The sequence below is a fragment of the Aquila chrysaetos genome, chromosome 24 (assembly GCF_900496995.4).
Source record: "Aquila chrysaetos chrysaetos chromosome 24, bAquChr1.4, whole genome shotgun sequence".
Lineage (NCBI taxonomy): Eukaryota > Metazoa > Chordata > Aves > Accipitriformes > Accipitridae > Aquila > Aquila chrysaetos.
This window is the reverse complement of record NC_044027.1, coordinates 19,486,082-19,513,428: the sequence shown is the minus strand read 5'-3', so window position 1 is coordinate 19,513,428 and position 27,347 is coordinate 19,486,082. Positions and strand designations below refer to the sequence as shown.

General features: G+C 37.7%; 1 protein-coding gene across 1 annotated transcript; it reads left to right on the top strand.

The window, feature by feature from the left end:
- On the top strand, positions 1 to 27,347 carry PSMB7 (proteasome 20S subunit beta 7). The gene is made up of 8 exons (XM_029999631.2): positions 1 to 137; positions 254 to 347; positions 713 to 810; positions 1,126 to 1,266; positions 2,552 to 2,667; positions 10,521 to 10,579; positions 24,888 to 25,039; positions 27,114 to 27,347. Exons 1-8 carry the CDS (start codon positions 76 to 78, stop codon positions 27,223 to 27,225), a joined length of 834 nt encoding a protein of 277 aa, XP_029855491.1. The 5' UTR covers positions 1 to 75; the 3' UTR covers positions 27,226 to 27,347.

Here is a 27,347-nt window from a genome sequence, read left to right as displayed (position 1 = left end):
CCCGCCCCGGCGGCGGCTGACCCGGAAGCGTTCGGCAGGCGTCGGATTCCCCCCCCTCCGTGCCGGAGCGATAAGATGGCGGCGGTCTCCGTGCTGCAGGCGCCGAGCGGCGGCTTCAGCTTCGACAACTGTGCTCGGTGAGGCGTTGGGGTGGCGCGGGCTGGGATCGGCGGGGGCTGGTCCCGGGTGGCAGCGGGGCCGCGGGCGGAGGGGAGCCCTCCGCCCAGGCCCCACTTTCCGCCCTGTGTTGCAGGAACTCCCTGCTGGAGGCCGAGCTGGGCCAGAAGGGACAGCGTCTGCCCGCCGCCCGCAAGACGGGCACCACCATCGCCGGCGTCGTCTTCAAGGTGAGGCCGGCGCCGGGCGAGGCCCTCCGGGGCTTCGCAGGGGGCCGGACGGGCCCGGGAGCCGCTCCTCCGCCCGCAGGCCGAGGCGGGCGGCCGCCCCTCGCTCCTGAGCCGGGGCCGGGGAAGGGAAGGGCCGCTCGGCCCCGCGGCGGCCTCGTCGGGAAGCGGCGTCCCGGCGCGGCTGGTGGTGGAGGTTCCGCGCTGCTGAGTCATTCTCGGCGTCCACGGCCTCGGCCTGTGGGGAGCCGGCTCCTGCGGCCGCCATCCCTGGAGCTGGCCTGCGCCTGGCAGCCCATCTCGGCGTCGGTGCCGGAAAGGTCCCCTTTGGAGATCGAGGCTTTGGGAATAATTCTCTCTTTCTGTAGGATGGCATAGTCCTCGGAGCAGATACGAGGGCAACGGAAGGAACGGTTGTTGCTGACAAGAACTGTTCAAAAATACACTTCATTTCCCCTAATATCTAGTAAGTGTTAAAACTGTCTATGGTGTAAACGGTATTGGTAACAGTATTGGGATTTTTAGCTGTGTCCTTTGCTAACAGCAGGTGTTAAGGTGTACTTTAAAATGATTAATTTATTAGCAAAGCTTGGGGATTTTTGGTGTTTCATTTACACTTAAGCAGGCTATCTTGTGCCATGCTCTGAAAATATTAACTGTATGAGAACTTAATTTCTTAAATTTTCCAGTGAGAAAACTTCTACTTGTTGGGTAAAGCGGAGAGTTATTTGTTTCCCCTGTCCTCCCCACCTTTTCCTGACTTGTTCATAATATTTTTCAGTTGTTGCGGTGCGGGAACAGCTGCAGATACTGATATGACAACACAGCTGATTTCTTCCAATCTGGAGCTCCATTCGCTATCTACTGGACGACTTCCAAGAGTTGTCACAGCTAATCGAATGCTAAAGCAAATGCTTTTCAGGTAACCGAATGGGTTTCTTGTTTATTAACAATGCTGTGAAAATCACTAGACAATATTTAAGCTCCTGTGAGGGAGCATCCTTCCTCACCTTACTTAACCTTCATAACAACTTTAGGGAAGACTTAATAATTGCTGTCTGCTTCATAGGCTTTTGAACTGAGATGGAAGAGAAATCAAGTCTGTGGTGTTTTAGAGAATTGATACTACAGTTGTGTTGCTAGTGTTTACACGGCAAAAATAGAAGGACAGTAGTTTAATAAACTGTTGATCACACCCATGAAAACTGTTGTATATCTTTGTGGTGAGATGGCTGGACCAGTAATAATCTTGCAAAGTGCAAGCTTGTAAAATTGAGAATTTCATGTGACTTGTAATAGAATCACTACTTCAAAATGTATATTGTTTTCAAAAGAATAAAATGCTTAACCATTTGAAGCCCACAGCTGTTAATATAGAAGTCTGTCAGTGGTATAGTGAGATAATGAGTAAAATGGTTGGAAGTTGTACTGCAGTTGTCCTAAGATTTCATTTGATTGCTTGACTTATCACAAACAGTCGGTGGCAGTTGAACTTCCTAACGTGCAGCATGATGTAACATGCCCTTAGACTGAGGGCATACTCTCCAAATCTTTAAGTATTCCAGTATTGTTTAGTACTGTCTTTTGCAGAAGTAAAAAATGCTCTTGAAAGAGAAGGAAAGAATGAAATGAGTGTCTTGCATTAGAGAGATTGTTCAAGCTATTGGAAAGTCTCCAGGAAGGTGAAATAAAGCAATGAAAAGAAAATGCTTTGTGCAACCAAGTGACCAAGATAGATGATAGTAATTCAGCTTGGTTGCTTAATGCTGTATTGCTAGGCAGTTTGCCTTTTTTTAAGTGAGTCACAAAACAATAAATTAAAGAAGTTAAAGCAGCTAAGAACATTCTCATGGGGGAAATGAAGGAATAAGTTTTCTCTGAAGTCTCTAAATAAAAACTTAATTGCAGATACAGGAATTTCATTCAAGGCTTGAAAACTAATCTGAATTCTCTCCCCGTTAGCACAAATGTATCATCCACCCTACTTGCTTGTCCAGTGCTTGTTTGTTCTGCTTGACACTGAAATATACCATATTTTAGTAAATGTCTTAATTTACTATCTGTGAGCAATAGTTTAAAAGTAGTCTTTCTATTATGGAGATGTACCTGGTATAATCGTGGAGAATTTCTCAAATGCATACTTTGTGTTAAAAAGAACTACAGATTTATTGTGGACTTTCAGATTCACATATAAACATTGGTCCTAGGTATCAAGGCTACATTGGTGCTGCCCTAGTTTTAGGGGGAGTAGATGTCACGGGACCTCACCTTTACAGCATATATCCCCATGGATCAACTGACAAATTGCCTTACGTTACCATGGGTAAGTGATACTTCCTCAGTATTGTAATACAGTTGCCTCGTAAAAAGGGTGAACATTTCAAATTATTATTTAAAGTTTTTTTTTTTGTACTTAAATTCCATTGTTTGCTGGGAGCTGTACAGACCTCAGACTTCAAAGGTAAAGTTGTACCCACATTTGTAAGGCAGGTGCACTGTTCTGTTTCTCTTCTAACACTTTAAAAACATGGGCTGTTATGCTGTTTAAATCTGAGCTGCAAAAAACCTGGTATTGTGAAAGTTGCTGTGTGCATTCCCCAACATACCTTAAAGCAAGAGAATTGTGGGATTCCCCAAAACTCGCTGTAAAAAAAGTCCTCAGAAACTTCATTTGCAGATAGTCCTAACTCAAGGTTCATATGAAGTCTCACTTGGGGAATTACATTCTGCCTTAAGCTTTTTTCCTAATGAAACTACAGAAAAGTGTGCTTTTCTCCTTTGGGAGTGTTGTATTTCTTGCTAAGTAGCAGCTGTATCTTACTCAAGAAGGTGCTTCGCTGTAGTGAAGCAACACCTGGTTTATTCGTGACGCATAATTGGTCTTAGCTACTGTACTGAGCTTCTCAATAAAGAAGTTTAATTCTGTCTGTTGCTGAGGTCAGCTTGACGATTAGTAGCGCACTATCAGGTTAAGTGTCAGTACCCCAACTCTTCTGTCTATGTAACATTTTCTTTAATAGCAGTAATTTGAGCTATAGGTATATGCAGTTCTGTGTACATCTTGTTCAGTTTTGAATTAGGGATTGTGATAATATTGAAGGCTGAAACCACAGATTTTTGCATGCTTTTTTGGATTTAAGTACTACCCTGTCAAGACCAATTACAAAAGCAGTGTTCAGGATATATTGTAAAATACAATCTTGGTAAATATATTCTTATTTCTTGTTTTTTCAACTATAAACAAGAATATGGGATAATGTGGAAATAAGTACTTTGTAGTAGTAGAATGCAGTTCTACTACAAGTAGGTAGCTTTTCTGCAGTGTCTTGTCTTTCTCACTTAACAAGCAGAAACATTGCTCCATTACTTCCCAGTTCTACAGAAGGAGATGAAGAATACCTACAGGAGAGAAACTTTTTAACTCCTTAGTACTGCTTTGCAGTAGCAATAATTTCAAGTTGTGAAGTGGCTTTTGAGCATACACCCTTTCACCTGTGATCTTGCTAAACAACTCAAAGGCCTCTTATGAGTATATTCAGGAAGACACTGTATCACAAAGTCTTCATTAATCACTGATCTTGATTTGTGAATTTAACTTGTCATTCCTCCTATGTCTTCTACTTTGTCCATGTCCTCTAGATAAAAATCGTTTCTTTAGCTGTCTTGTTCTGTTTCTTACTGAGGGATGCTTGGAGAGTTCCTGTGGTAAGAATCCTGAAGTAATAAGCTTTGCAACTTGCAGGAGAGCCTTAGTGATCACCGTCGTCCTCATTTTTTTTGTGAAGGGAAATAACACATGCACTGTTGAAGGGAAGGACACATGCATCTTGCAATATTATAGAACTTGCCCAGTCTTTGGCAAAGGGAGTATTTTCAATAGTGTCAGCTTGTTTGATTAGTTCTGAATTCTTTTGTGATTTATAGATGATAATCTGGGAGTAAAGGGTTAAAAATGGTAAAAGATATTACTGAGATGCACTCAGTGTCGCTGGTAAGAGATTAAACTAGCGCCTTCTGAGCTAATAATATTCTTGTACAGTTTCGTCTGTGGCTTTTAAGGTTGATGCCTTACTGAAAATATTGTATATCTGAAAAAAGTAAAATTCCAAACATAGCCAGGGTTGCAATTATTTTTGCTCTCTGATCACTCAAGAAGGCACTGTATTGTTTCAGACTTGCATTTCATTTTGAGGACTTCGATGATTTTAAATGAAAGCTTGGTTTCAGTAGAGCTATGGAAGTGTAATGTAGAGTCCAAATAAACATATCGGAAAAAGAAATTGATCTAAAAATGAACTGTGTCAGATTAGGGAATCGGATTCAGCCTATGTCTGATGCAGCTTTTATGCTCACTCTGATGGAAAGATATAATTTTAGTTAATCTTTTTTCTGTTCGTGGTCGGCATTTCTAGATAAAACACCTACTTACTATATTCTTGGAAATGTTAAAGGTTTTTCTTTTTCTTCTGGATCTTTGCCCTACTGAAACAGTGCAGCTGTTAAACTGAATCATCTGGCTAACTGTATAATGAAAACTGTGATTAACTTGTGGAAATTCTGCAGAGGTGGTATTGGACCAATAGATGGTGCCATTACCTCAGGAACTGGCAAATAACTTACTTGGCAAGTGAAATCCACGTAACAGTCATGTGATGTCATTGTTTAGCCTTTGATATATAAAATAAATGTCTGATTTTTATAATTGCCTTATATCCAATATTGTTGTAAACTGTAAAACTATAACTGACTCTGTGCTGATAGCTGCTAGTAGTTGATTGCCTGAATAAAGTCACACAGTTTCCATTATGTACATGGTTACTTTTGTGCCTATGTTTTAAAAGCTTTAAAATAGGGCATTTCTGAAGATCCTGGCCACTCCTCTTTCCCTCCACAAAAATAACATAATAGCAGAATAAGTTCAGACAAGTAGTAAGTGGAATATCAGTGGTTTAAGTTAATTGTAGCTTAAACTTTGATTTGCTGTCAGCTGTACCAGGTCTGTGTCTGGTGGTTACGTGTTACTTTTGGCCATGCTGTCAAACAAAGCCCTTCTTAGCATAAATGTTCTTTACCTTTCTACTCCCAGTACACTGATACTTTCTCCCATGACTAGGATATATTTTAGTAAAAAGATTAGCTTATGCATATAAATGAAGGATAGAACTGAGACAGTAGAAAAAGTATCAAAGGTCAAATCGGAGATAGTAGTTGGAATTGTATTTTGATCTTATTTAGACTAATCTATTGTTTTGGGCTTTTTTTTCCCCAAATGTTCTAAGGGCAGTTTATTAAATCGGGGTAGGTATTTTTGGCCACTTAATTTCTGGAAATTCAGTATTAAATAGGGAAGGTGGTTGAGATGTTGAGTTTTTTGTTTGTTTTAGTGTGCTAGAGTGTGTTTTTATTTAACTGGAGTGTGTTTGTGGATGGACAGTGGTGTCCTCCCTTGCAAGGGAGATTTAAAAGATACTCAGTGCTTACTCAGGAGTGAAAACATCAAATTAAACTGTTTATGCTGACAAAGGACAAAATTGGATTTCAGCAAACGATGCAAGATTGTCTGATTGCTTGGCTTGTCTAGGAAAGCTTCTGGCCAAGACTTATAATGAAATGCATGCATAAAATTAAAGCACTTGAAGTCTGTAGTTCAGCTTTCGGAAACTGTAAGTATGTTCCAGTAGTCTCTAGTGGCTAAAGCTAGTCCCCTGGTACCAGTGTTGCTTCATATTCATAAATCAGCTCTTCATGCATTGGCAATGTCGTCCTGCAGAGCAAGCACTACCACTGCTGAGACTCAGCCCCTCAGCCAAGAACCAGGGTGAAAAATGATCCCAATCGATGGGGCTGTGGAGATCACCGAATTTTTACCTAGAATGAACAGCAAATTGAATAACAATGAGTGTGTGTGAATAAATGCCCTGTCAGGGAGCCTTGACACTGATGGATTAGGAAGCGCTAAATGTTACTCTCTCAAGGCTCTGTACATACTCCAGTGTGGCAGGCTGAGGTAGCAAACGGGTCCTTGGGTGATGAAAATGGACTGTGGTTAGCAATAAGAAGTTGTCTTCAGTGAATGCTCTGCTAAAAAGATCCAGTTCATCTGTTGCAGAAAAGCTACTGCAGTTGCAAAACATGGTGGAAAATATATGTTGGCTGGATTTTTTTTTTTTGCTATTTATCAGTAATTATCTTTCACTTTAAATCAATACTGAAGTAGTACAACTGCTTAAGTAAAGACCAGATGGGATTTTTAAAGTGAGTTTATTACAGTTGAGTCCAGAAAATTTTTTGATAACTTAGTTGTGAAAACTTATGAAATGGCCAATGTTTCTTAAAGAAGGGAAAAAAAAAAAATCTCATAACTTACCTGATTCATACTAATTATCAGGCTGAAAAGCATTTGCCTCAGAAGAGAGCTTTGCATCTCAGTTTCTGTAGTTCTTTATAATTTGTTGCACAATCAATATTTTTATATATTTAGATGCTAGATTAATACTTCCTGAATATTTGTTTCTAAAGCATAGCTTACTGAAAATGTATGCAAAATAAATTCTTTGGAATTGATATGGCACCTTTTTTCTTGACGATTGTGTTTCCAAGGCTGTTGAAGTGTAACCATTCATAGCAGTTATAATCTGGCTGAAAGGTTTTTTTCCTGAATGTTATGTAATACAAATACATGATGACACTACCAATTATACTTTGTTTTAATTATTCTTATTGCTCCTACACAGAACAGTTGTGAACTTCAACATATAAAAAATTCCAACAAAGAAAATTTCCTATTTCTGCATTGGTTGTGTGTTGTTAAGATTCCAAACTAGTTATCTATCTAAGATAAATATCTCGTTTAGTATCACTTTGAATCTGAGCTCAGTTAAAGATGCTATTTAATGACCCATCATCTCACAGCTTTCCTGTATGTTGTAATAGATTTGAGGTTGAACTGCTGCATCTTAGCAATGTTGACTCCTAACTGGTAGTGACTTAAATCTGTTGCTGTGTGCATGAGGTGGGAGCATCTATCCCTCATTAATGGATGGTGTTTTGCAATGTTTGGATTTTATCTTTCTCCAGACATTATGTTTGGGAATTGTTAAGCTTGTTTCTACATAAAGGCAAAAAGCATGCTTGTTAAAAATGAATTATTGGTGGGCACTGAATACATGGACAAGAGAACAGCTGTTTCCCCACATACAAACAAGTTCTCCATAGACCCTTAATATCTAAGTTTTCTGTGCTTTTATAGGTACTGCAATAAGAAAACCATACTTCAATGTTTACTTAAGTTCACAGATTTTATTGCCAGCTCTCCTGCTACAATGCGTAGCTTTCACGAGTCAGTTGAACTACTTAGAACATTGTGGGGTTGTTTGGATTGTATGTGGAATTTGACAAGTAGAGGGAAGTCAGTGTAATTGGATAGTGAAGTTTGCAACTGTGCCTGTGAGCAACTGTCCACTCCTGGTTTTCTGCATTTCTGCATGGATGGACAAGTGAGGGGGTTTCAGTCCACCAGCAGTGCAAATAGGAGGATTGAGGGGTTTTTCTTATTTAATGTGCTACAGGTGAATATATGCACATCATTAGTATTTTTCAAAACAGTTCATATTGCTGTTGTCAAACAGCAGATGATTTGTTTTGATGGAGACACTCAGAAGTATACATCTATTTATGTATTTAAAAACACAGTGTTTACATCTGGTGCTAGTAAGAGTGAAGAATTTTCTTTGTGCTATTTAAGATTACAAAAATCTGTTCTTTCAGAGAATGCTTAGCTGTGCTGTGAGACTTTTTCTTGGGCACTTGTTTTAAATGCAAGCTTATAAAGCTTTATGTTTAGGATTTATAAGCAGTAGAGAAAAAAAAAAAAACAAATGGGTTTATTCAGCTTTTCCATCTTTACTTCCTGTTCTGTTGGAACCTCCCTGGGATCTTAGTTTTCAGATGTGAATGTCTATGTGTAGGTTTTAATTAAGACTTTCAACAACTTTTTGAAACATTATAGGACTGTCTGCATTTATTTATTTAAAGTTGATATTAGGTTTGGCATTTATTTGCATACTGGTAACATAGTGAGATAAAGAATTAAAAGTATAATTCTTTGTATAAAGGATTCATGTAATGTTACATAAGGTTTCTTCCCATTCATCTTTTTCCTTTTTCTTCTTTATAAGTCTACTGAGTTCTTGCCCATAGGTTCTTTTGAGAACTTCTTTTAAAAAGAAGCTGGAGGAATGAATCCAGTCTGAGCGATGTATGAGACTATTGCAATATTTGTGTTATTGATAATTTTTTATTTGGCAGTAGAAGTTTTAAGAAATTAAGACCACTTCTTAGCTCAGTAGCTAAGGTAGTAATTTGTCAGATACTACCTTTTATACTTTTTTGCACTTTTTTTTTTTAGTCTTTATACTCTAATTTTTTTAAAGAACCCCTGTCCAAGGGTAAGATTGTTTTATAGCGCTGAGGCCTCCCATTCTGCTTATGGTAAGCCTTCATTTGACTGTAGGAAGAATGTGGTCCTAGTTTGAGACCGTATCCCAGATTTTTTTCCCCCTTCGTTAGAAATGTTCCTATGTCATTCCACAAGAAGAATTACTTTATGGTTCAAGTCCTGTATTTGTTTTGGAACATACCTTATTTTGACCTTGTTTGAAGTATCAGTAAAATTCCTTTTATTTGAGATTTGTTCTGTGATATCAGCTGTTTGTATCAGCAGTTCATTTCTGCTATTAGTTGCTTAAAAATCTTCTTTATTCCCAGTTTCAGCATTAAAAAAAATGGAGTCATGTATTGCTTCAAGGTGTAAATGAATAGTCATTGCCTGTAATACAAGTACACACTTAGAGTGTCCTACTGCTTTTAGATGTGATGTATTTGGTACTGTAAAGGTAATGATCCTCAACCACAGCAATATTCTGTAACAGGAATATCTGTCATATTCATTGGGATTACCATGTTCATTGATTTGTGTCTGTAAATCTGCTGTTTCTACCCTTTAAATTTGATCTATAATTGGACCTCCTTAAATGGTTCAGATAAGGTAGTCTGTATTTTCTCAACAGTGTCACTGTCAGCTTCTCCTTTTTCATTATACATTCAGCAGACTTGATAAAATCAGCAGGACACCTCATTTGAAACTGTTTAATCGCTGCCTTTTTCTTTCACTAAACCATTGAGGTGGTCAAGCGATATACACAAATCATTTTAAATAGAAAATATGGCTTTCTCTGTGACCCAGCTAAACAGATAGCAGTATGCAAAACAAGTTAAAAAGTAATAAATGCCAAAAAATCTTCTAATTGGAGTAAAAAATTGCGGGTAACTTTATTCACTCCCCAAAAGTAGCGCGCTCTGAAATATGGTTAGGGCCATGGACAGACAAGATATCTTCCTGAAGACTCTCTCTTTCTGAACAAAGCAAGTTTACAGGTTCAAATAGTATCATACTGCTTTTCGTATTAATTTACAGAAAGCACATTTATAATGTCTGCAGTTACAGTGCTTTGGTTAGAGATGGCTTCTTTTCCATTACTACACTTGCACTGCATCCTTTAAGAGAAGTAATGTTAAACTCATGTTTTCATATCTGTCATTTTGTCTATTCGGCTGTTATTGTTCAATGTAAAAGTAATGGCACAAAGTAAATGCATAATAAACTGTTTAAAAGTAGATATGGGAAATAACTTGATGGCAGCAGCCAGCTACCCTATTACCATTGCTAGTTTACTCATCCCCATGCGTAAAGGTGACTGTGCCAGGGCAGCTTGTTAAAGCAATCTATTCATTCTGAGTGTCTTAGTGTTAAGTGACATACCCTCTAACGTGGCCAGGCACAAATGCGGGATAGGAGAAATGGAGGAGTAGGAATTATAAACTGTGGCATTTGGTTAACTCTCTTTTTCTAACCTCATTTTCATATCTTCATGTTCAAAATAGTAAAAAGAAAAAGACTGTCAGAATGGGGACTGTGAGAAGACTGTGTACACTAGCTATAAATTCAGGAGTAAATTAGGTGCTGGACTTAAAGAGGGTAGATGCTTTAGAGTGTATCGTAAGCTAAGGTAGACTTCAGTCTGGTTTGTGCTGCTGATATTTGCTACCTTTTTCTTTAAAAGAAATACTGTATCTAAATATACTGGCTAAATAAGTGTCCTAATTTTGTTACCATAGGTTCTGGATCATTAGCAGCTATGGCAGTATTTGAAGATAAATACAAACCGGACATGGAGGTAAGAAATTTTGTTCTAAAGCTCAGTGTTTCTTTCCTCAATAATTCTTGTGATTGTAAGAATTTAAGGGGTTTGAAGCTTTAAAAAAATTAAATCTGTTCTAATTTCCCTGCACTTAAAAATGTACTAATGTTGGCTTACTGCAGAGCTATAAGAGTTGATGGGTACAATAAATTTGAAGAAATATAGCTTCTTGCAAATTTATGTATGGAAAAACTTCTGTGATTTGAATGTAAGTGAAAGCTTTAAAAACATAACTTGCTAATTATAGTTGACTTCAGGAATTCAGCAGCCCTTGTGTAGTCAATATTGCAGGTTTTCCCTCAATAGTCAGTCTTCTCTCTCTCTCAATCTTGAAAAGAGAATGCATGATTGTAAAAGCAACAAAAAAAGTTCAAGTAGTGTGTGAAACCAATTAGATTTCCAGTTGGTTGGCTATGTTCAGAACTAGTAACTGCACTTTTAATATCTACTTAAGCTAGTTATCAGAAGATTTATAAGGTTGTGGGTTGTTTGTTTTGCTGATCATCTTGATAAAAATTGAAAAATGTTCGGTTGTTCATTGTAGAGAATCATTCAGGAGAGCTGAAAGCTGGAGTGTCATGATTAAGATCAGAATAAATTATTCAGTTATTTTTTTATGACTATTTTTATTATCTATAGTATTTCCTTACACTTAACTACACCACATTTAGTGCCTGCTAAACTACACAGTGAAAAATCCAGTTATCTACAGACTATTGATGAAAAGAAAACCAAAACAATTAAAGGGCTTTCTGTGACCATATTTTGTAAAATGCCTCCGTAATGTCAAGCCCTCTTTTAAACCACACTAATCTCTTCAGACTTTCTGTGAATGTTCCTTCTCATTCCAGTTGATTAATAATTTCACAGTAAAGAATAAACTGAGAATTGAACACAAAATTGAAAATTGAACCCATTAGAAATTACTTGTAACACCAACAGTTGCAATCATTTCAGCCTAAAATGCAGATACAACAAATCTTACAGCTATTTACTATCACTGAATAATGTGGAAAAGGAAAAAGTTGATTTACTTCAGAAAAGGTCTTCGGATGTTCCTCATCTTTGTACTGTAACTGCTGTGGGTCATTTCCTCCCCTTCAAATGTTGCCGTGACTGCAGTATATTTTCAGGTGATGATCCCATGAGTCAACTGAGTTCCTCTCTAAAATCAATTAATTAAATTTAAAACTTAGTGATGTGTCATACCCTGTTACATCTCCTGAAGAAATGTGATGTGTAATACTAGTTGATTTAAAAACAAACAAAACTTGTTTTGAGAAGTTTTCCAGTAGCTAAACTGCTAAAGAGTTAGTAATAAGCAATTTTCCAATTATTCCTGGAACTGGCTCTTTTTCTGTCAGTATATATGAAATAGTTGTAGGTGTGCAAAATTATGAAAATGCAGCAAGATCAGGATTCCTATGTTGCTGCAATTTTTTGGGCAATATCTGAAGGCACTGGGCTTCTGGCCATCAGTGTATTTATAAATGCTATCAGAAATATTGGAATATTTTTAATAGACACTCATGTTTATTCTGTAAATAGCATTACACTAGATGACTGATGGAAAGAACCACTACATAGAGGTAGACTCTACTTTTTCTTTTCTCTCCCCTCATGCTGCTGCAAGAATGAGAGAGTCCCTTTTTCTAGCCTCTTGTGTGACTGTGCGCTTGGCATGTGTGCTATTCATACTGAAAACATGGACTACAAATCCTTGGAATCAACAGCTACAGTATAATAGTCCGCTTTCAAAGATACAAATGTCAAAGAGCTGTGCTATGAAACTAAAAATTTCATCTTATTCTCAGCTAGTTTTCAAGCTTGTATTTTAAGTCATTCTTTGTGTAAGAGCAACCGAAAAAGGCACCAAAAATTGGTAAATCTCCAACCTTTCCTATTTAGAAAGGTCATCCTAATTAAATTGTCTTCATACGCAACCATAAATGGCAGCAGATATTCACTGTTATAACAAGCATGTAGAAATGCAGCCTACCAATTTGTTGAAATAGATACTTAGATCTTTGAGACTTGCATGCACCTTAACCCTTCCTTTGTTTTTAATAGATATTCTGTTACCTAATAACAATTTAGTCATTGTATTAACTAAATCAGCAAAGTTTCAGGTGATAAAGCTCAACTGTACTCTTAAACATGTCATGTTCTGTTATGGCTGCCAGCTTAAAATACCTACCTTCTAAGTTAGATGTGGATTTTTTCCAGTAAAGTAACGAAATAACAAATGATATTTCTGTTGAAATTAAAACATTCCATCTGAAGTACACTATATATATATTTTTTTACATAAAATTTGCTATGAAATGGCAATGATAAACTTAAAATTCCTGAAGATTAATTTAATAAAATGGGTAGAGGATTAATATTTTTCTGTCAAGATCAATACTGCTTTCTTTTGCACTAATTGTCAGAATATCTTGCTAGGGCTACTGGAGGGTAGTGGTGTGCTTCAAGACCATCACATCACAGAAAAATGATTCAAAGGCAAACTGTCCTGCACCCTCTGGTATCGACTTGCAAATTAGCATCTGGAATGTAATTAAACAAGCTTAATGAAAGTAGCAGCTGAATACTACTGGAAAAGACAATCAGCTTTTTTGCCTCTGATATATATTCTGTACTATTGAAGCTGATCACCAAACGCATCGTGTGAGCATAGTTAAAAAAAAATTAGCATTTATTTGAAGAATAGGAACTGTTTTTCATTCTGTTATGCTTTTGGCATGCACTGGTGTCCCATGAGAGCCATGCCACAGCAGATAGTGCACAATATTTATAAATCCATGACAGGCAATAATAGCAACTTGAAAAATTCTTTTGCTAGAATTTCAAGTTGAGAGCTGCCAAAAGCTGAGAGGATCAAATCTGCAGTGGCAGCTGCTGTGCCCTACAGTTAGAATCATAGACTTTGAAGATGCTCAACTTAAAAAAAAATAAAAAAATAATAAAATAAAAAAAGACTGCAGGCTTAGCCAATTTTTGCAGGTTTCTAGAGCCCTGGCTCTGTGCCTTTTGAAGATGAGTTGCTGAAGCTTCTACCACTGCCTGAGGCATGCTAACACCAGCAGGATGTGTTTTTTTCCATAGACTTAGTGTGTCTTCAGATTTAAGTAGCACATGCTTTATCAATGCCAACTGTGATGGTCCTTTCCCTGGTTGCAATGCTGGGAGATGATCTTTACCCAACATCTTTCAGAGAAACTGCTAAGATAGATGGTGACGTACACAAGTGCCACTTCTGCAGTCTGATTTATGGAGGCATGTTTCATTATGAAGCAAGTGCTGGCCTCTAGAGGAACCATTATAGATTGCTGAAGATGTGAACACTTTCAGCCCTGAAGGCCTGTAGATGCTTCAAAAATGTAATGCCAAGCATCTAACTACTGTGGAACAATATTAATCTGTCATGTGGGCAGCTATAGATCTACTTTAAAAAACATAAGTGGAAGAACAGCACACCTAATAGTGTTTTGAGCTTAGATCTTTCATTGCAGCCAATTTTTCTTTCAATGGAGTTTCAGTAGAGTAGCCGCATGGTTTTTAAACCTTACAGTCAGATTTTGCAAATGCATTCATGCCTTCTGGTGTTAAACAATAGTAGAGACATACTCTGAGTCAGTGGATATGGAAACCAAGATCTGGGGACAAAATGTCTACAGTATTAAATGCTGGAATTCTGGGTTTATACTGTAGTTGTTGAATTCCTAGGGAGATTGCAGGGGGGTATTATATTTTATTCTGGTATTTGACTTCTGTTGTTTGAAAAGTAGAAGCTTTTTGTCTGTAGAAGAATTGCGTGATGTACAGTGAGGCTATGTTGTAGTCTTCTGACAAGAGCTTCATGTTTAAGCAAGGAAACAGGCTGCTTGTAACTTCATTTCTTTTCTGTATTTCATCAGAACAGTCAGGTTTAATAAAAAGAGGATCCAAAAGGAAGAGAATTGGAAGAAGCCATGGAAAGCCCAACTATTGCAGGGAAAGAGAAGGAAATCTTTGTGTAATGAGTTCAGGGGCACAGAATAGATGGGAAAAAAAATGGAAGGAGGTAGTCTGGCAGATATTTAATAATTATTTCTAAAATAGATCACCCCAAAAATGTGAGATTATATTTACAGTCACTTACACCATTTTTTAAGTCTGGCAGGAAATCAAGTGGTACTGAATGAAAACAAAAATGCTCTGCAGGGGTAAGAACAGATTAGAAATAAGAGGGGGCTGTTCTGATCATATTCCACTTGGAATGTTGGTACTTTACCCTCCTGCAGCAGCTGTGCTGTCCAAAAAACTGCATCTTGCTCTCCTACCAGAGATTTGCACTCATTCACCTGTTGGCCAGGTTTGCTTTTGTGATCATTCTGCAGTGATTACTTTTGCTAACTTGTTTGGTTTTGACAAATATGGGTTAGGGAGCAATCTTATGAGCAATTCAGCTGGCAGATTTGGGTAATCCTTTGTAAAAGAAGAAATGATGAGCAGACAGGAGTTAGAGGTAGTAACCTTTTTCAGTTAATAGTTGCAGCTGCCAGAGTAGGTGTGTTCACAAAGAAATTATAGGAAGGAAGAGGACTGGAAGTTGCAAAATCTGTAGACTCAGGCTCTTCTGGTCCACAGTTTTGTTTCTGGCTTTGCTACTGATTTTTGAGGTGCTTTTGAACTGCCCCATATCCCTAGAGTGAAGCAGCTGAGTCATAGTGCTTTCCTCTGGATGCTTGATGTGTGTCTTTGCTGTATCAAAGTAAAAAGTAGTCTAAATGTAACTTTCACTGTGTACCTCTTATTTCAGTAAAAAATACATCAGGCACGGTACAAAATATTATGAAAACATGTCACTTTCTTCCATTTTTAAACAGCTGGCATACAGATCATTCAAATGTTTCTGCGCTCGTATTTCCTACTGTCCCTCAATATGGTGGTGGTATTTTTGTTTATTAACTACTGACAATAATACTGAGCTATTTTTGGAAACTGTCAAAACTCTCTAATCTTCAACAATAGTTGTCTCATCAGTCTTATTTAGCCTGCATCTGTGTGATTCAAGGCTCAAGAGCAATGACAAGCTGCATATGAATTCTGTATTCATTAGTGATGGTGATCAAAATGCCTGTGTCCTGGCCATAGGGCTCAGGTGTGGAAGTCTGCAGGCTAATCCCACCAGCTGACATTCGGAGGTTTAATGACTCCATAGGAAGGTGACCACTTGCTGGGAGGTTTGTCGGCTGAACTCTGACAGCAGACAATAGAGATCAAGCCAGACTATCAGAGTTAAGCTGGAGAGCCTGCCTGAGATACTTGAACCCCTGTTGGTGTCAAACACAGAGATTAAGTAAATGGGGGGAAAAGAAAAAAATCTGACTCTGCGAACAAAAATAAGTACTTAGTATTTATGTGCTCTGTGTATCTGTTTATTTCATTACCCAGTGACAATAACTGAGACTGTTAGTGGCATATCTTTGCTGCCTTTTCTGACAGAGCTTGTGGCGATACAGATTTTGTGCTTTCCTTACATGCCTGTATTATTGTCTCCTTCAGAGACATGAATTTCTGTGGGTAAATAGCAGGTGTTAGTGCATACAGTCATCCAGAAAATAAAGGCTTATCATGCTGTTTCTTATTTTTAGATTAGATTAAAATTATTCTGTGGTAACCTGGTTTCTGCTTGACACATTGGACAGTTAGTACTGTTCTCATCTTCTTTCACAGAATTGTGCCTTGGATTGATGTCCTTTGCAGAACCAATGTTAAACAGGAAATATGAGGCTGATTTAAAATGTGCTAACTAGATGTGCTCTGGAATGGCTAGGATTACTGGAGAAGTGTTTTGAGGTGTGCTTTCTGAATATATCAAAGCACAATTTCTGTGCAGAAATCAGGTGGGAAACTGCCAACAATATCAGTCTGAGTTAACCAGTGATACCCAGTAGCACCTTCTTCTAGTTTTCTGTTTACAGACTATATTGAGGGAAATAAATTTTACCTTAGTTTAAATTGGGCCTTGCTGCATGACAAAGAGCAACAATTTCTTCACCTTTATGAAAGTAACATTTAAACTTTGTATGTAATAATGTAGACAAGCTAGTCAGAAGCAGGGCTCCATGTTAAGAGATCATTTCACTGCACAGGGTAGATGTAGGACAGGTAATTATTTTTGATGCATTTCTCAGGAGCAGGTGTTCCAGTTTAAATTGTTTCAGTTTGTATATCTCCCATAACTGCAGAACACAGGCAAAACATACTGGAAAATATTTCACATGGCACGAAGCCCGAGTGCCGCTCCTGCAGCGAGGGCTGTGGAGGCAGAGTGCAATTTCTGTCTGAGTAGGGAAGAGTGAATGGGAATGAGGTGGAGGGTGGGAGTCAGCCTGGGTTGTCTGGGGAGGTTCCCTCCCAGCCAATAAGCTTCATGGAGCATTTTGGTGTATTAGGAAGGAAATATTACCGGAGGGCCCAAGACCTCTTTTTTCCAAATAAAATGTTGACCTTCATTTCCTTCCATCCTTTTTTTCAGAGGTAAAGTAATAGTCATATGAACAGAGATTTGCTTTATTTGAAGCCAGACATGTTATTGCTGGATACTCATTTTCTGATATGCAGTAATAATATATAGTAACTTTAAGTGTCATCTTTTGCATGGTTTACATATCTGGCTACTTCCTGGTAGTTAAGGTTCTGTATCTTACTGTACAGTAATGTAGCTGTACAGAAAATCGAGGATATCACACTGTCAGAGTAGAACTTGCAGCCTGGCAGAATTTACAGCTCTGTTACTGTTGAGCAAGTTCTTTCTGAGAATTGGTTCCCTAAAAAAATATGAACTTCACCCAGATATAAGAAATGATGGATTAAATGAATCTTCATATTCATTCTTAGTTTGGAGTATGGGAAGAGTATTAAAAGAAATCCAGTAGCTGTGAGAGGAGCTTGTAATTTAATTCTGTACCATTGGAAATATGTATTGTACTAATCTTCATGTAAGGAATGACATATAGGAACTAATGTTACTGAATAGTAGTTCCGAATCATATAAGTTTCTTGCCTTGGCAGGTAATTTGGCATAAATTGTTAATGTAAATCCAGGTTAGTGGGGAAGATATTATTTTACTAAAAAAGATAAACTGCTGATTAATTCAGTATAGAACTCAATTACAAATTGAAAGTGTCTCTGCGGGACGCCAGTACCCTAAAGACAGCAGATGTTGAATTGATACTCCAGCATATTTCACACTGGTATGAAATATTAACATGGTTTATTATACTTGTGTGGTGTACAATATCAGAAAGGGGGAGGTGGTGATGAGTCTGGGCTTGCAGGCATCTACCATCAGAACATGAAAAACTGTAATCACTGAGAATAATAATAAGGGACTAAGGTGTATTTTATTTGAGAAGTTCTTGGTAGAAAACAGTTAGAAAAATAAACATTTACTAACATATTGTTCACAACAAAACTGACATCAAATGCAGTAAAGAATTACCTGATCTATGATTCTGTGATCTATTAATGAATGAGTATAGGTACATCTGTGTAAAAACTCAAATTGCTGAGTTTTAACAAGACTGCTAGGTCAGTGCTATGCTCTGATTTCTCTTTGCATAATTTCCTGCCCCTGCCATATTTGTGCTGAAGATTGCTGCTGCCTAACAAAGCTAATTTTTCTGTATTTTTTGTGTAAACTAGGCAGCACATTAACACTGTGTTCATAATCCAGGGATTTAAGCCAGTTGGGGTTTTGTCTTTTAATGTACTGTATTGGTGGTGGCAGCAGAGACAGGCTCTGTAGACTTTGCATTTGAGAAAGTGCCCAGTGATGAACAGAGTAGTAGTACAGTGGTGCAAGGGAACACAGGAATGTATGTAACAAACTGGCCTGTGCTTTTTTTTTTTCCTCTCTTTTAAATAGAAGTCTAGCTTTGAAAGCTTGCAGAGAAGTTAGAATTTAGACAAATGTATTTGAAGTCACCATTCCAAACAGAAGGCATGTTCCACAGCATTTGAACAGGATGTATTCTGGAGAGAAAATTCTAATCATATTTAATATTCTTTGAGTCCTTGACACTGTTGTGCAAATATTGAGTCATTCACTTGCCTTCCTGTGAGTGAATGTAAGTAATGTTTCAGAATTTGGAGTATTTCAGTTTCTTGTTAAATAAGGCTGTGGAAACAGAACTGGAAAATAACATGATACATGTTACCTTGATTTAAAATAACTTAGCTGTTTAACACACAAAGTAATAGAGTTGTTATTTCACAGACCCCACCTGCCCTTTTGCTTTAGAAACTACTAAATTTCTGTTTATCTTAGTCTTTAAGAGCTGTTCAGTAAAACTAAATAAACTTGTGTATAATATTGGAAGGCATATTCTTCTCTAGATTTAAGTTTTTTCTTTAGAGCATATGTGATTCTGAAATAGCGTATGGTTGAAATTCAGCAGAATGGAGGTGATGCTGTCTTTATACCTATACAGGGCACAGTTTTAGTCTTAGGTATCTTTGATATCTTAATTTTTCCATCATGTACTGGAAATATTCAGATAACTTCTGCCCATTCTTCTTCATGCACACTGGTGGTTGTTCTCAGGACCCATCTTTCTGTTTTACTGCTCCATGTCTCCCAGATGCTGCTAATCTTACAGATTGTGATTTTTATAACTCCTTTGCCTTTGGTGTGCTTGTTCCTTTACTTCTTTCTACTTGCAACTTCTATCTCATAAATGTTTCTTTGTGCTGGGGTCATTTGGCATGTCAGTTTAATCCTGTTTTCTGTGATTTGGAATCCTGATTCTACATATTCATCACATATCTCTATTTTAATAGCCTGTTTTGCATTGTTTGGACTGTTAAATCTCAGCATTCTGCCTCTAACTTCTTTTATGACTTTGTAGAGTACAAACAAAAGATGGTGAAGAAGGGTGAGTGGGAGAGCTAGAAAGACTGCCTACTTTTAAGTTCCATTCACTGGCTCAAAGATGAGAGAAAAGCAAACTATTTTGATTGTAGCATAGGTCTATTTAAAAAAAAAATTATGAAACAAGGTATGTCATTCATCTGCTTATGAGGTACTACTTGAAATGCATACTCTATTTATTTTTTTTTTGGTGAAGACTTGTTAAACCCAAGTGGTTTCAATTACATGTGCCAGCTCCTTTCCAACTTGAAAAAGTAGCCAAAACAAATTCATTCTCACTAATGGAGTCTTTCAACCTCCCCTGACAAGAAAAAAACCACAAAGTACTTTGCTTCTGTTTTGTTATCTCTTTGGACTTAGCCAGCAGATTTTAGCATTGCTTCCAGTTACATATTGATCTCTACCACAACTTCTCCCAACAGGCAGACTTACACATCCTCTCACATGTTGTAGTCTGATTACTCTTCCAAAGTCTAATTATGCTTCTGTAGGTGCTTATGTCCTTCAAGAGGTATCACTTTCCTAGCCCCAAATTCCCAACACTCCTTTATAGATTTATTTTTTTTGTATCGTTGTCCTTCCTGAAGCTTCTGATTTTTTTTTTCTTTCCCCTTCTCTTCCTACATGAGTCTTACGGATTCTCAAAGTAGGATCAACCTTTTACATTATGTAATTGGAATTCTGTTACATATATTATATAAATTTTATTCTGTTGTAAAATACAGTTATAAGTATTTGAATTTTTTATTTTTACAAAAACTGTTACTATCATATTCATTCTATACTAATATTCATTGTGGACTATATTTCAAATTTTTGATAATACTATTGGAGAACTGCATTATGTATCGCCTATCTAACAGCATACTGGTGACCTGCAGAAGGTATTCATTTCACTTTGGTAAGGATTTAAAAAAAAAAAATAATCCTTTCTACAGTTTTTAAATCTAGAAAAGGCATTTCCTGTTTAACTTGCTCGCAAAGTTACAAAATGTTGAGGAAATAATATTCACAAAGCTGTTCTAGCTGCTCCCTTTGCTGCTGGAGGCATAATGATAAACTTGTTCAAAAGCTATTAGTAAAGACAGCATTCATATGATGTAGAAATATCCACATCTTCTGTAGGAAAGTCTCTCTCCTTTTTTCCTTCAGTAGCATTTGAAATCTAGAAATTGGTTAAGTGAGAAGAGAAACTTGATTCAAGTCATATACAAGAGTAATGTGTAAAAGTTCCTTATTGGTGCTGTTTGGGACTTGCAGCATAGCAGCTGTAGAGAGGTAATCTATCAGTTCTTGAGTGTCTACAAAATGCAACTCTCTAGATAACAGGTTTAAAGTAAAGATTTAATACAGGCTCTATCTACTATGATGTTGCAGTGACAGTTTAAAACTCATTCTCTAAATCTCAGCAGACTTTATAGCTAGCAGTGGGCCCATATAAAGCTTAATGGCATTACAACACATAAATCATCTTTTAAAGATGCTACCAGTAGCACCAATATTAAATGCAGACAATTGTCTGTGTTATAAATAATTTATCAAACACCATTTCAGATTAGCCTTCCATGCTGAGTTATTTATTTTAGCCTTTACTGTACTATTCCTAAGACACATTTTGAAAGATCCATTACTGGTCACTTTAATGAACTTGGGGGTCTGGTTTTCCCCCCTCAAGCACTACGGTACATCTGTGGTGACCATTACATGGCTGATCTGGACCTCTTTGCGCCTTTTACAAGTGCTGCCCATTTGTCATGTAGTGGTAAATGGAGTTGCACATTGGAGTCCTGGGACACATTGTGTGATGTGGTGATGGAGACAAACAGATAGCTCTATAAAGTGCTGCTTGTCACAACTGACTTGTATTACAGTGCATCACTCTTGCTGTAATCTCATTTAAGAAGCAGCGTGGACCCGAGAGAATGATATTCCCAGTTAGCTTGGTCTTTGCAACCGTAAAGCAGGAAGTGCTCCTTTTATATACTCTGAACTTTTAGGGTTTTTTTTAAGATTAATTATTACAGTGACTCATTCATGCCCCTGTACTTAAGACCGTGTCAGCACTTTTCATGCTAACCCCCTATTTTCTGATTGTAAAATAGCAGTCCTTGCTAGAACTATGTGTGCAGGATCTCTATCAAGGAATGTTGTGGGTTTTTTTTTCTTGTGGCTATTCTGGTCGTCTTTCTAAATAATGAAAAGAGGAGGAGGAGTAAACAGCACTGAAGCAGGGTTTTCTAAAATTAAAACTATTCCAGGTTCATGAACTAGGCTGCACTGCATGAAAGAGACAAGATTACATTTTAGACTTTCTCAGTGTAGTAGATGCCTTCATGCAGTTACAACTGAGGTCTACTGGCTGTACTGGATATTTTTAGACCTATTTTGATAACAGTGGGTTGATAGAGTACATTTTAAAAAGGAAATAAAATCTAAATTAGTGAGAGGACTCTGCGAGATTTACGTTGTTGTCTAAAAAAGATAAAATTGGAAGGGAGAGGGGAACAAACGTCCACTAAGCTGCTTTAGTTTTCCTAACCTGCAGTGCTTTTCTTATACTAACACTTGCATAATAGCTTAAAATTATTCTGGCTTTGCTACTGCTTAATTTTTAAAACATGCCTATACATTCTTTTTTATTTTAGTATATTTACTTCCACTATAGTACTAAAATACCCTTAGCATGCAACAAATCAGAGAAAATAGTCTTCTATCAGTTGAATGAGTAAATACTTGCTTTTCAGAGTTTTATTACCAAAAACACTGAAGAAAGGTACAGGAATTATTTTTACAGCATGGCTGTATTGTTCTAGTCAGCTTGGTAGAAAGTGTAATTCAATTTTTTTCTTTCAAGAGTATACTAATGAAACTGGGAGTGAAATAGGAATTTATGCTGTTTCTATAGTGTACTGAAAAAAATGCCCCCCTCGTGGTCAATACCTTAATTAAGCTGTTAGGACAGGAATACTGTTATTAACAAGCTCTTTTACAGAGGGCCATCAGAGAATGCAGAGCATGCACTGGGAGCAGACGTGACTGTAGCTGAGCTAATTTTGGGCTCCTCTTCAGCTGCACTTGTACACTGGGGCTTGTGCAGCTGCTGTCTGCATCAGGGGTTCGAGGAGCGGGCTGTGGATCTTAGCATCATTATTTTCATGTGGAAGGACAGCGGTGGAGACACCGAGGCCTTTAAAATGAAGTAAATCTTAAAAAGCTGCATTTATTGAAATCGGCATTGAACATTTGCTCTTCAGTTCATGATGTCTAGTGGCAGAAGATTATTCAAAGGTGTGAAATACCAGCAAAGCAGTGATGAGTGATGAGGGTAAAGTGAGCATTCAGTTATGATCGTGTTGGGCTAGCTGAGCAGCAACTGCCATAAATGACTAGAGGATAAAACAGAGTCCAAATTTTTGTGTTCATAGATGTGTTTGAGTCTTTCTTCACTGGAACAGGCATGCTCTAGTCACAGTTTTCATACCTTTGAGAAAAATTAAGCTATCTTATGTGCTCTGGTATGTACTCAGGAGGCTACTGAAAAGATTACAGTGTCTGTGTGTGTGTAGAGAGAGACAGACACACACAACCTGTTTTCCTTGCATTCTGACGCTTTCACCAGGTGACTGGAGCACTAGCACTTCCTCTGTACAGGCTTCAGAGGAGCAGAGGGTGCAGGACATGTCCTTGTTGGTTTTGTCTCTCTTAGCAGGTAATACAGTGCCGTGGGAAGAGGTGCAGGACAGAGGACTCGACCCCCATGCTGAATTGTGGGGCTTTGTCAAGCTGTAGTGTGTCTTGTTGTAAGGACTGGCATGTGTAGGTACTGAGATCAGATCCCTGTAGCTGGTTTTTACAAGATTTAAAATGATACATCAAGAAAGTTGTTTTGCAACACTTCTTCATGCTCGCCATCTTCAGTTGCAGTGCAAAATTAAGGATTTACTGGCTGTGTCAGATTATTTATAATAGCACTGGATCTTGTCTGTGATACTCAGTAAGCTGCCCTTGAAATAAGAATAAGCCCTGCTTGGGAGCTGTAGAGGGAGCCAACGCAGCTGTAATAACCTCCTCTTGTCTAGTAAAGGCTGTCAGGTGTATCAAAACTTGTGTTTCTGATGCTTTCACATCAACACCATTCATGCATTTTATTGGGGGGGAATGAAGATGATTACACATCTGTTGTAATACTTTAATGGAGAGTTTGATGAATTTGAAATGTTTTCTTGAAAAAGGCACTCACCTGAATGTTACTTGTGTTTGTGTGACATAGATGCTATCACACTTAGTTTCAAGCTATTTAGACAGCTTCCAAATAGTAAATTTCTCACAACTAGGTGCAGCATGTGTATTTCAGCAGCTGCATGTTTGCCCTTTTAAAAGAAAGTAGATATGCAACACCTGCAAGAAAGCAAACATTAGAACTTTTGCAGGATTAGTGCATGGTTTCAAAGCAATAAGAATAGGGAGCTTTATTTCCTGTTCTAGTTTTCTATTCTAGTTTTGTTGCAAATACGGTTCTACTAGTTGTACAAAGTAATTCAGAAATACATATGCTTTTGAAATATATAAATACAGTATGCATTAAATGAACTATATTAAATATCTATTTTGCTTCAGTTACCTATGGAATTTCTGAAGTGTACAGCAGAAAATAAACTAGCAAATTTTCCGTTTTTTCACTTAAATGGTAAGAACTGAACTACAAATTGCAGTATTTTGATAGAGGTACCTAGTTTGACCAGCATTTTCAGCAGGTTTCTTTAATTCTCTGCACTTGTGTTCAGTACTGAAGTGAAAATATTAGCCAGCTACAGTTCAGTACAGAGCAAGGCTGCTTTGCAACACAGTTACTGTTAAGATGAGCTGAACAAATTTTGCAAACCAAGCTAAGTTAGAGTATCATAGAGATAACTTTGCTACTACAGACTATGATTAAATAGTCCCTATGTAGGGAAGGGATAGGCCCTATGTAACTAAAAGTATGAATCTTTAACTTGTATGCAACTGTTACACAGAGGGTACCATAGGGAACTTGTACCCATGCGCAAAAGCCTGGAAGATAAAAATTTGTAAAATTTATTTTTGCCAGTTGTTAAGACAAAACTCTTAATTTTGCTTCCTTGACTGTCTTTACTAAGAGTGATCTGTGCTGGGGGGTGGTGGATCATGAGCAGGATAAAAGGTCCCTGTAGATAGTCCCACTGCTCACAACTGGTGTTAATGTTCTGCAGTACTTTGATTAAAAAGGTGCTGGTATCTCATTTATTGTTCTGAGAGCTCACAGCTTCCACTGTCACACAGACAAACATTTCTGTGAAATGCCAACACTTGTGCAATGACAGCTTTTTTAACTTTTCCAGGAAGAGGAAGCCAAACAGCTTGTGAGAGATGCCATTGCAGCTGGCATATACAATGATCTGGGCTCCGGCAGCAACATAGATATCTGTGTAATAAGCAAGAACAAGTTGGATTTTCTACGTCCATATGATGTGTCCAACAGGAAGGGGGACAGGTTAGTATTCCTGAAACTGTGCTTTATCCATGTTCTTCCTAGCAATTCCTATTTTCCATAATACTGAATTTTGTCAGAGTAATCTCTAGATCTCTATATGAATTTCAACTAAACAAGAAAACAAAATTAGTGGCTGTACCTGCAGCTGAGTAGAGGCTGCTAGTGGCACATACAGATGTGTGAAGGAAACAAATGAATTGCTTACCTGCCACAGCTTTACAATGCCAAGAGGCTGCTCTTGAGTTCCAGGCAGTTTGAGAAAGGAATCAAGTGTCACATTTGTGACTGAGCAGGTAACTTGAGTTTCTTTTGCTATCAGGTAGCAACATAGTCTTGTTCTGCCATGTTCTTGCTGAAATTTTTGTGGTGTCAGAAAGACTAGTGGCATCACTGTACCCCCTGCAGTTCTGCGTAATCTTAGCGTGGGGATTTGAAAAAGCAGTCTCAGGCAGCACAGCCTGTCGTTAGCCACTATATACAAACTCACTGCAGGACAAAATGAAAAACCAAGAGAAAACGCCACAACTCTAGCCTGTGAATACCAGGTTGTGTTTTATTCTATTTCTAGAGACCCCCTCTAGCCAGTGGCTGGAAAACATGCCCTATGGTGGATTTTTAAGACAACACAGACATTGTTTTGATCATGACAGTTTCCTCAAAATTGTCCAGAAATATATTGTGATGTGGTGAAAGGACATTTTACAGTAAATAGCCAAATACAGCAGTCACAAGATTTTTTTTTTTTAGTGGGACTAAACTTGATTCCCATTTCATGTTTAAATAAACTAAAACATGCTTGTAAGCATTCATGCTTTCCTAATCAGTTATCTCAACCATTTCCACTATGTAAAAACTTGTGGTTTTTTCCTGAGCGCTTTCATTTGGCAAGCCACATCAAAAAGGCAGATTTTATTACTGTTTATGTTTATTTTTTTACTGTTTTAATGTTTGAACATTTTACTGTTCTCAGTGTTCACTTCCTTAAAGCACATGGAAGGGTTGCATAGCATGTGAAACTTTGGTGATCACAAAGGTGATGCGATGCTGTTGCTTGTTTCCTTAAGACAGTAATTCTGAATCTCTTAAATTTTCTGTCATAAACATTCAAGTGTGGAACTCTTTGGGAACAAGGTTACATTTAAGTATGTATCGTGTGGTCTTGTCATCCTGATCATGTTCAGGATAGAGATGTGATGAAATTCTAAAGCGAGCAAAACTTGAGTGTTAGAGGAGCCGGCAAATTTTACTTCTGAACACTCAGATATGTTGCTTGGTGAACTACATTGCCTCATCAGGGAAATCACAGCCCTCAAGGCAGCTAAAGGATTGATTTTGCAGTATGTACTTTTATGCTATGTGTAATGAGTTGTGCAACTTTCCAATCCACTGCCAAAAGAGTAGAATTTAAAGAAATTGCTTTTTCCCTTCTTTTTAAGGTAGACACTATGGCCAAAGCCACAAAGAATTGCACTGCTCCAGTTAAGGTCTTTTGGATTTCTTACTGTACAACTCCATAAGCGTGACACTTCATTCTGAGCAGAAATGTCTATTAGTAGTCAGCTAGGAGAGTTTTTATTTCACATTTTAAGTGAGATTTTAGATTCTGCTCTGTAAATGGGTGAAAAGGTGACAACTCATTTAGTTGGATGCAGTTAAGATTTCACAAACATGGCTTGATTACTAGCAGTCTTTGTGTTAAATGTTAGCTAATTTTAGCACAGAAATCCAAAGCTAGTACATTGGTGAAATTATTCTAGAGTTGCAAAAAGTAAATAAATTGCTTGTTCTTTGAGTGATGGTACACAGCAAAAATGTCCTATACTATAATAAGATCCCACTTATTTCTATAAAGTAACTATTTTTTTAAGACAGTATGTAAAACTAGCATTTTTAGGAAATCTGAAATCTTACTAGTTATTCCGATCAGTTTAGATTTCTGCAGTAAGCACAGTTCCTTTACTTTGGGCTTTTACAGGAACCTTCTAGAGAAAACTGATTAGTTCTAAAATTGTAAATGAGACTTTGCCTATGTAGTACCATCTTCCAGCTTAATTTTCACCTATTTCTTTAACAGGTATGGTAGATACAAGTGTGAAAAAGGAACTACTGCTGTTCTCACAGAAAATGTAGCACTCCTGGAAATTGAGGTGGTGGATGAGACCGTACAAACCATGGATACTTCCTGAACCATCATACACAGCCCTTCTGTGTCACCGGAGCCCAGCACTAGTTATGTTTAGAAGCCTTGCAGCATCAAGAGAAACATGCAGCTGATACAGAATAAAGAGGGTTCTCACCATTCTCCTAA

What these genes read in the sequence shown, in the direction of transcription:
- PSMB7 (XM_029999631.2), top strand. Translation starts at nt 76, where the DNA reads ATGGCGGCGGTCTCCGTGCTGCAGGCGCCGAGCGGCGGCTTCAGCTTC. An exon ending in AGCTTCGACAACTGTGCTCG is followed by an intron (nt 138 to 253) that starts GTGAGGCGTTGG and finishes CCTGTGTTGCAG; the next exon opens with GAACTCCCTGCTGGAGGCCG. An exon ending in TCCAACAGGAAGGGGGACAG is followed by an intron (nt 25,040 to 27,113) that starts GTTAGTATTCCT and finishes TTTCTTTAACAG; the next exon opens with GTATGGTAGATACAAGTGTG.